This window comes from Vigna unguiculata, chromosome 11 (assembly GCF_037176805.1).
Source record: "Vigna unguiculata cultivar grain cowpea cultivar isolate G323 ecotype 2 chromosome 11, ASM3717680v1, whole genome shotgun sequence".
NCBI lineage: Eukaryota > Viridiplantae > Streptophyta > Magnoliopsida > Fabales > Fabaceae > Vigna > Vigna unguiculata.
The window spans coordinates 4,732,179-4,742,294 of record NC_140802.1 but is presented as its reverse complement, the minus strand read 5'-3'; the positions used below and the strand labels follow the sequence as shown (position 1 = coordinate 4,742,294).

Below are 10,116 nucleotides of genomic sequence, written 5' to 3'. Positions count from 1 at the left end.
TGAAGAAGATTATGATGGCCGTGATGATTGTACGAGAACGGTGATGTGCGCACGGTGATGCATATTTCATTTTCCAAACTCAAACAACAGTGAGCACAATATATTTGACTCATGATCCAAAGAGATGAAACCCAACATACTTACATCATGCATATTCACAAATTGTACTCAAGTATTGAGGATGAAACACACCAACATATCAAGCCCAACACACGAACTCATCATGCGCACTCAAACATTCATTTATTCAAGATTGGGGGTGCTTACCTCTTATAGTTCTTTTCCTACTGCTTTGGCTTGCCACCTTTCGTGTTCCCTCCCCGTCGCTCCTTCCTTTGTGTTCTTCCCCTCGTTCTATTGTCCTCTGTCTCTTTTGTTCTGTTCTGATTTTTTGAATTTCTTCCCTCCAACCTCGAGTATTGGGATAAGACTGAAAGCAGATGATGCTTGCTGTAAGACCCGTGAAAATTAATTAAATAATTAATTAATAAATAAATGCAGGTAGTGGAAGTTTTTATGACATTAAATATTGATTGATGTGATGTGAAAAAGTATTAGTTCAAGTGGTTGAGAGTACTTGATTGTGTGAAAGGACTTTGGTTTAAGTCCTAGGTATGCCATTTGTGTGTTATTTAATTAATATATATTTTTTATAATATGCTAGAGCATGTTAAGTGATAATATAATCATAGAATTATATTAATCATCACAAAACATGCATTGGTTGAATTGGTTATGCACTTGAATGATGACTAAGTGGTCATGGGTTCAAACCTTGTAGGATCATATTAGGCTTTCTTTTTGTCAATTTTACTTTTGGCATGAATGTGAAAGGGTTGAGAAAACCCTAGCGGAATGGGTAGCCAAGGGAGGCTGAAAAAAACTGTCCATAATGAACCATTGAATGACAATTATCAGCTATTAAAACCAATTTCTCGTTTTTAGTCATTACCTAGCATTAAGGCACCATTAAAAGGCCATTTTTTGTCAGAAGAAGGGTTTTGCAAGGTTGTCATTGTGCTTAGAAAACAAAATATGAAAATTGAGAGTTTTGTGAGGTTTGAGTGAGGAAAGGAGCTACATTGAGAAAGTCAAAGGAAGATCGTTGATAATCAAGGGAGAACTCAACAATTTCAAATAAGCTAAGAAAACCAAGTTAGGGGAGCTCTCATTTCCTTTTTTAATGATATTGTATGCAATTGCATTATTTATTGATGCATGAAAGTCTTCTCTTGAACCAAAGTTCTTTTATCCTTTAACCTCTTGATGTTTGTTGTATGTGATTTTAGACAGGGTATAGGTATGTTTGTGGTTTCAATTATATTGAGTACTCTATGGACTCCATCACTATTATGATTATTATGATTTTTTTTTATGACTTGCCGAGATGTTTAGGATTTTTTCTCCTAAATGCGGCACCATTATTATAATTATAATTATAATTTTTATTTTTATTATTTTTATTATTATTATTTATTTATATATTATTATTAGTTACTATTATTATTTTTATTATTATTATTATTATTTTATTTACTATTATTATTAATATTTTATTAATATTATTTTTTTACTATTAATATTATTATTTTTACTATTATTATTATCTTTATTATTATTATTATTTACATATTATTATTACTAGTTATTATTATTATTATAATAATTTTTTTTACTATTATTATTATTATTTATTTACTATATTATTTATATTTTATTATTATTAATATTTTATTTTATTATTATTATTATTATTTATTTTATTATTATTTTAAATATTATTATTATTATTATAATGATTTATTATTATTATTATTATTATTATTATTTATATATTATTGTTGGTTATTACTATTACTATTTTTATTATTATTACTATTATTATTATTATTATTTGACAATTATGATTAATATTTTATTATTATTATTATTATTTATTATTATTATTATTATTCCTATCATTATTATTTTTATTTTATTTTACTATTATTTTATTATTATCATTTTTTTATTTTATTTATGATTTTATTATCATTATCATTGTTTTATTATTGCTTTATTTTGTTATTATTATTATTATTATTACTTTGCTATTATTGTTTTAACTTGTTAGTATTATTGTTTTATTATTATTTCATTTTATTTTATTTTATTATTGTTTTCATTATTATTATTATTGTTTTATTTTTATTTTTATTTTTATTTTTATTATTATTATTATTATTGTTGTTGTTGTTGTTGTTGTTGTTAGTTTTATTATTATCATTATTATTGTTTTAATGCAAGTGTGATATTTTGGGGTAATAGTTATGTATTCTTCCTGCTTTTGTATATTGTTTGGTTGTTCAACATTGTGTTAGACTATGATCCAATCATGTGATTATGACTGGATAAGCATATTTCATGTTATGGATTGTATGTATAGTGTTTGGGGTTCTTTGGAACTTACTTCAAAGTGCCAAAAAACCAGTAGTAGTGACGCTACTGGTGTGGCGCCTAGCGACTTGGAGTATGCTGCCTGGCGGCTTGGGGTGTGCTGCCAGGTGATAAAGGAAAACCAAAGAAGCTTGGAACGCATGGCGCCTGGCGGAAAATGTTATCCCGTCAAGCGGAAAAGATCTGGTAGAGGCTCTGGAAAGTGTGTGGCGCCTGGCGGTGAGAAGTGTCCCGCTAGGCGATAACTGCAGGCATGGGCATCAGAGGCACGTTTGCGCCTGGCGGTACGCGTCCCCCGCTAGGCGGTCTGGAAGTGGAAGCGCCTAGCGCTAAGTGACCTGCACCAAGTGATTCTTGCTATAGCAACATTGGGTTGTTGGCTTTATGTGCGTGTTCTACAAGGATTCTATGACACCTCAAAGGTCAGCTTGCTGGTGTTCTTTGAGTTGTGGCTTGTAACGTATCCCTTGAGTTGAGCTCGAGATATGGGTTAGGCACGTGGCATTCCTTGAGTTGAGGTCGGAATGACATCCCTTGAGTTCGGAATGGCGGATGAACACGAGGAACTCTTGAGTTGAGCTCGGGTTGGCGAGTTTTACAGGTGAGAGTGTGCTGGTTGTGGCCAGTACGGATGGGTCCAGATAGATTGCTCTCCTTAGTAATTGGTTGACGAGTTTGGTAGTCTTGGGACGTTACGAACTATGTTCGTATTGGAAACTCCACCTGGCGTTACGGTGTGTGATCCGTAGCATGGTTTTCTACACGTGCTCTATCGGTTGTGGCCGATAGGTATGGCAGCAAGACATCTTGAGGTAGTCACTAGAAGACGTAGAACATAGTTCACATGGTTGTGGCCATGTGGTGTGAAATCAAAATATGAAAGTCCTTTATTGTGATTGAGTGATATATATATATATATATATATATATATATATATGTGTGTGTGTGTGTGTGTGTGTTATGTATGATTTATTCTGTTAGCTTATCCTATCTGCTTGTGTTTGGGGATGATCATGTACGCGGTACACGGGAGCAGATGATGTTGCATGTAGATCCGGTGAGGCTTAGCCACAAAGCGAGGATAGCTTGAGAGTTTTTATGATTTATGACTTTGAAATAAATTGTAAACACTATGGATGTTTTATATTATTTTGAGTTTTATAAATTATGGAATTTTGGACTATTCATAGATTTAATAAAGTTTTAAATTTCCTACGTTTTTGGGAAATGATGCTTTAATAAATAAAGCTGACGTAATATTTCTTTACTTTTTATTTAAAATCCGTAATATCTGATGGAATGTTACACTTGCTGCTCCTTCGGCCACCATAAGCATGGTAAGCCGATCATCACAAGTAATTCCCATTTGACATGCAAAAAGAACGGTAGCATAGTTGATACACTTCTGATACACTTATGAACATTTCCAAATTAATTATACAGATAGAAATAAGTATGCGGTTATACGGTCTTTAATTTGACTTTTTGTTTTTTTTTTCTATTTATTCCTTTTTTTAAAATTAATTTGGAAATTAACATTATTATTATTATTATTTTTTATTTATTTTTAGCTAAAATGAAAAATAAAATGAGGTTATAATGAAAGAAATAAAAATAACATAATAATAATAGTAATAAAATAAAAAAAGAAAAATAAAAGATAAAATAAAATAAAATAAAATAAAATAAATGAAGTAAACATATATATTTATTCTTTTTCAAAATAAAACATATTTTTTTTATTTTTTATCTTTTCATTTTCATTTTTATTTATTTTTTCTCAATTGAACTTTAATTAAGTTTTATTTTTGATTTTTATTTTTTATCACGTGTTATCCAGAACAAAATCTATAAATTATAGATATATAAATATTTAAAACAAAATTTAAATAAATATTAGTGCAAAATATACATTTAATTAAATTAAATTTTGTTAAAAATATCAACTATAATAAAAATACCATTGTAAAATATTTATAAAAATTAAATTTGTTATAGGGATGAAATTAATTAAGTTTTAAAAAATTAAGACCAAATTTAGACAAAATTACAAATATAGGGACTACATTAATTCAATAATGACATGTGGCACTGCCACTACCACATCATATCTTTGTCACGTGGCACAATGTCAAATTGACATGTGGCAATTTTTTTTAAATTATAAAAAAAATAACAAAAAATATTATAAAAAATTCAAAAAACTACATGCTGACACATAATACAAAATTAACACTGGTAATGTACTACTAACGGTTACGATACAACCATCCTTTCTATGATTCTTTTCATTAATGTAATTACATAAGCAAAAAACCAGAAACTAACTCCTACGAGAGTTAAACTTGAAACCCAATTTAGTTCGCAAAAATTAAAACAATTGAAAATATGAAAAATGATTAATAGAATATTTTCAAAGTAATTTTCAAAAAAAAAGTGAATTTATTATTGTTTTCGCAGAAGTTAGATAAGGTTAGCTTTTTTTTATCTTATTTCCCTTTTATTTTAAATTTACTAAATGAAGAGCATTAGAAATAAGTAAACTAATAAAATGAGATATTCAATACGTTTTTAATTCATCAATTTCTTTAATTTTTATTGTTCCTAAACAAGCACAACTACATAAAAAATTATTAATTAACAGTTTAAACATTTCCTTTATATAATTAAAAAATATTATTATTTTTACATCCATTATATCATTTAACATGTGCTCTTACCGGGCTTTTTTATATTATAACGATTTATTTATATACATCTACATATGTAGAGAGATAGATATATAAAAGAAGAAAGTTTTAAACATATTAAATATTATCATATAATAAACATTAATTTAAATGGAGATTTCATTCTTAATTATCGGATCTGCACATATATGGTTTATCTTGGTATAGACAACAATATAATATTTTATTTTATCTTTTTTATCATGTTGTAAAAAATAATTTAAATATATATATATATATATATATATATATATATATATATATATATATATATATATTTATTGCAAAAGTCATTTATGAAATCATTAATATATAAGAGAAATTTAAAATTTTAAAATCACATCAAAGTTCAACACTTTTTAGAAGTTATTCTTAACATTTTTTTTAATAAATAAATAAATTGGAAACCTATGTTGAACAATTTTATTTGGATTTTTGTAGTACCTGAACTTTAAATTTTGATAACAAATTAAAATTTATTTTTTTCGAAATTTGATACATTTTATATTTAAACATTAAAAGATAATGGATATATATATATATATATATATATATATATATATATATATATATATATATATATATATATATATATATATATATATATATCCTTTAGTTCAATTATGATAAATGTTTTTAACCTTAAACATGTTTCTCAAATGTTAAACAATTCAGATGGTAACGTTCTAGGTCACGTTAAGCAACAATGTATCAAATTATGTAAAAAAGAAGAAGTAATTAGACTAAAAGAATCATATAAAAAGTTATCGTAAATGGGTGGAAAAATTAGATGAATTCAAATTTCGCGTCAAAGTTCAGAGACTAAAATAAATATTTAACCTAATTTTATTTCCATGACATCAAGTAGAGAGATGAGATGATGCGTGAATAATGACATGAAATGTACCACATAAAATAAAATAAAAATAAAAACTAAATGAGAGAGAGAGAGAGAGAAAGAATGAGAAAAAAAAGCGTAATAAAATATACATAAAATAAGATAGGAGAAGAATGAATAGACAATAGAGATCGTGAAAGAGCGATTTTATTTGGTATGAATATTACATTGTTACATACAAGAAGATTACGGAGAAGAAGAACAATAATAGGTACAAATGCATATTTCTCCTTGATCGCATTTTCCTCCCCCTTCCGTTGCTGGTGGATGTTTTTGGTCGCACTGGCGGTGACACTTAAAATTGTCACAATCAGGATCACGATATAGAATTTCAATACATAGATGTCTTCCTTCTGCCATTCTTAATGGACCTTCTTTTTCCATCCCAATAAAAGCGATAACCAACACGAACATCACCACCAAACTCATGCTATTCATCTTCATTTTCTTCCCTTCACTTTCTCTCTCTCTAATCACTTCATTGTCTCAACCTATGGATAATATATATATATATATATATATATATATATATATATATATATATATATATATATATATATATATAATACATTGAATCCACGTTACAATTAATAAATTAATAGTTTTTTATTAATACTTATGTAAATACCATATTTATTATAACTAATGTATAATAATAATAAGTAATAATAATTAAAATTTGTATGTAATAAATGTTGAAAATGTTTTTCTTTTTATATATTTTTTTCATTTCACTTTTCTATAATGATTGTGTACGAATATGGATATAATGAATACTCAATTTTTTAAATTGGGTATAAGAACGACCCGTTTCTATTCCCATACCCATGTCAATTCATATTTCATTCTCATCTCATTCTGGTTTAGGGTGTGTTCTTTTGTAAAAATGGATTTGAGGAAGAGAGATTTGATAAAGTTAAGTGGATTTGAAAGTAAAGCTTTTGTGTTTCTTTTAACGAATTTGAATGTGAGAGTGAATATATTTGAGAGTAAAGTTCGTGAAAATTTGTGAGATATTTGCTTGGTGTAATAGATAAAAAATAATGTTTTAATAGATTAAACGGTAAGACTACTATTTTACCCTTATATTTAAAATTATTATTATTATTATTATTATTATTATCATTATTTATTATTATTATTATCATTATTTGTTGACAAAGATTGATTAAAATATTTTGATGATGATAAAGATGCTTAAGAAAACACTTGAAGATATTGAAGACAATATAATTTATGTTTAAAGATTCTTATTGTAATAAACTTAAACTTTTTTCTAGTTAGGTGCTTTTTCTAGTTATGTGCTTTTTCTAGTTAGGTGCAAAATTGTTAGAACAACAGCTAGCTCGCAACTCCTTTGAGAGAAACTCATTTTTTCGCAAAAATCAGTATGGTAATCGATTACCAACTTATAATAATCGATTACCAACTCAAAAAATTCTATTTTTCAAAACCCACTTAAGATAATCGATTACCACGAATGATAATCGATTATCACTGACAATTATAACTTGGCTCTTGAAAAATGACTTGAAATAATCGATTACCATTTTTGGTAATCGATTACCATTGGCAGTTATAAAAATATTTGTTCAAATTTGTACATGAGATAATCGATTACCATTTTGGGTAATCGATTAACACTGCAAAACTTTATTTTCGAAAATCACTAGAATAATCGATTATCTTAAATGGTAATCGATTATCCTTGGCAGTTTCAGCTAAACTCTTCATTTCTAACTCAACCTGCGAAAATCTCTTTAAATAGAACTCAGCTTCCAAACTTCAAACTACCTTTTTAAGATTCAGAGTTCTTGTACTGTGACTGCAAAGTGTTACTCTGTGAGATTCTTAAAAATAACTTTGAAAAGCCTAGTGTGAGTGAGTTATAACTTTTTCTAAGTAAAGTTCTTAGAAGATTGAGTGTTGTGTTGTTGCTAGGAAAGCTGGTCATCCTCTGTGTGATTCAGAGGGAGCTTTTGTTCATCTCTAGTGGTTGTTCAAGAGAGGTGTTTTCTAATCCTTACTCTTTTATAATCTATTGTAATCTGATTATTATAGTGATTGAGTTAATCTTTTTGTTTAAGAGATTAACAACTAGACGTAGGGTCTTTTGATCTGAACCAGTATAAATATCAGTGTGCATATTCCTCCCTTAACCTCTTTATTTATCTGCACTTGGTTTTAAAGTAACTATTATTTTAAGTTAATCAATTAAATTTTGAGGAAAATTTTTAAAACCTGTCAAGACTTATAAAAATCCAATTCACCCCCCTCCTCTTGGTTTTTTACCCTTGTTTAGTCATTCCGCTGCGCGATACCAACATTTGGTATCAGAGCTTGCTTTGATAGTTATTTAAATTTTTCGAAAATGGTAGGGTCAAACCAAACTTTTGCTGAAGGTGCATCTATCAATAGACCTCCACTGGTGAAAACTACTCTTTCTGGAAAGTCAGAATGCAAATATTTTTAGAATCAGTTGATAGGGGTATTTGGGATGCTGTTTTGAATGGACCATTTGTTCCTGTTAACGTTGTTAATGAAGTGCAGGAACCAAAGCCTTTTGCTCAATGGGCTACTGATGAAAATAGGCGAGTTCAATATGATGTTAAAGTTAGAAACATCATATCATCTGCTCTAACTCTTGATGAGTTCTACAAAATTTTTGTTTGCACCAGTGCACGCGAGATGTGGGAAATCCTTCGAGCAACTCATGAAGGAACTGATGATGTCAAACGGGCTAGAAAGAACTCTTTGGTTCAAGAATATGAAATGTGTCGTATGCAGCAGGGAGAAACCATCTATGATGTGCAGAAGCAGTTCACACACATCGTCAACCATCTCAGTGGGCTAGGTAAAACCTTTGATATTGATGAACTTAACATAAAAATTCTTAAATCCTTGAATAGGACTTGGCAGCCCAAGGTGACGGCCATCACGAAGTCACAAAATCTTGCAATAATGACCATGGCGACTCTCTTTGGAAAATAGAGAGAGCACGAGCTTGAATTGGGAAGATTAAATGATGAAGAAGATCAAGGAAGAAAGAAGAATATTTCATTCAAAACTGAGGTTGTCAAAGGCAAGAAGCAAAAAGAGGAAGAAGATTCTAATGATGATGATGAGAATCTTAGTCTCACGATAAAGAAGTTCACAAAGTTCATGAAGTCCAAAGGAAGAAATCAATTCAAGAGTAATAAAAAGGAGAATCAAGGAAGTTCCTCAAACCTTAAATGCTATGGATGTGGAGAAACTGGTCATGTAAAAGCAGACTGCCCAAATTCAAAAAGGAGTGATGAAAAGAAAAGCAAGAAATATTATAAGAAAAAGGCATACATAGCGTGGGAAGATAATGCCTCAAGTTTATCCAACTCTGAAGGATCCAATGAGGAAGAAGCACACTTTTGCTTAATGGCCAATAATGATCACTCTGACAGTGAGGTAAGCTCCTCTGACAATGAAAATGATTATGATTATGATTCACTTTATGATGCCTTTCAAGAATTTCTTGCTAAATCTAGTAAACTAGATATTGCTCACAAAAAATTAAAAAGTGATTTTAAAGAATTACAGAGCAATTTTGAAAAATCTCTTGAAGAAGAAAATGCTTTAAAAAAAATCTTAAGTTTGGAAAATAGAGAAATTAAGACAGTTGAATGTGCATCTTGCAAAAGCTATATGTTTGATTTAATGATTTTAGAAAATCAACTTAAAAATGCTTTAGAAAATAAATCTTTTGAAAAACATGTTTATGATAAAAAGAATTTAAGTAGAAACAAATATGTTCCTAAAAATAAAATTAAAAAGACTCGCAGAGTGTGAGTAGAAAAAGGAACTACTCACTCTAAATATACTTGTATAGCTACTTGTTTTTATTGCATGAAAAAGGGGCATACATCAAATAAATGCAATATTAAACATTATGATGTTCCAAATGGGAAGTATACTTGGATGCCTATTGTTAGATAATTAGTATATCTCTCTAACCCCAAGGACCCAATAAAGTTAATGGGGACCTAAAGAAATTATTTTTCTTATTTTGTAGTTAACTTC

General features: G+C 28.6%; 1 protein-coding gene across 1 annotated transcript; it reads left to right on the top strand.

The window, feature by feature from the left end:
• Positions 1-8,434: 8,434 nt before the first annotated feature.
• Positions 8,435-9,054, top strand: LOC146880901 (uncharacterized). Its single transcript, XM_085668915.1, has 2 exons — positions 8,435-8,491; positions 8,614-9,054. Exons 1-2 carry the CDS (start codon positions 8,435-8,437, stop codon positions 9,052-9,054), a joined length of 498 nt encoding a protein of 165 aa, XP_085525041.1.
• Positions 9,055-10,116: the final 1,062 nt, after the last annotated feature.

Coding starts and splice junctions, on each gene's coding strand:
- LOC146880901 (XM_085668915.1), top strand. CDS start 8,435: ATGGTAGGGTCAAACCAAACTTTTGCTGAAGGTGCATCTATCAATAGA. Junction 8,492..8,613: donor CTATCAATAGACCTCCACTG/GTGAAAACTACT, acceptor AATGAAGTGCAG/GAACCAAAGCCTTTTGCTCA.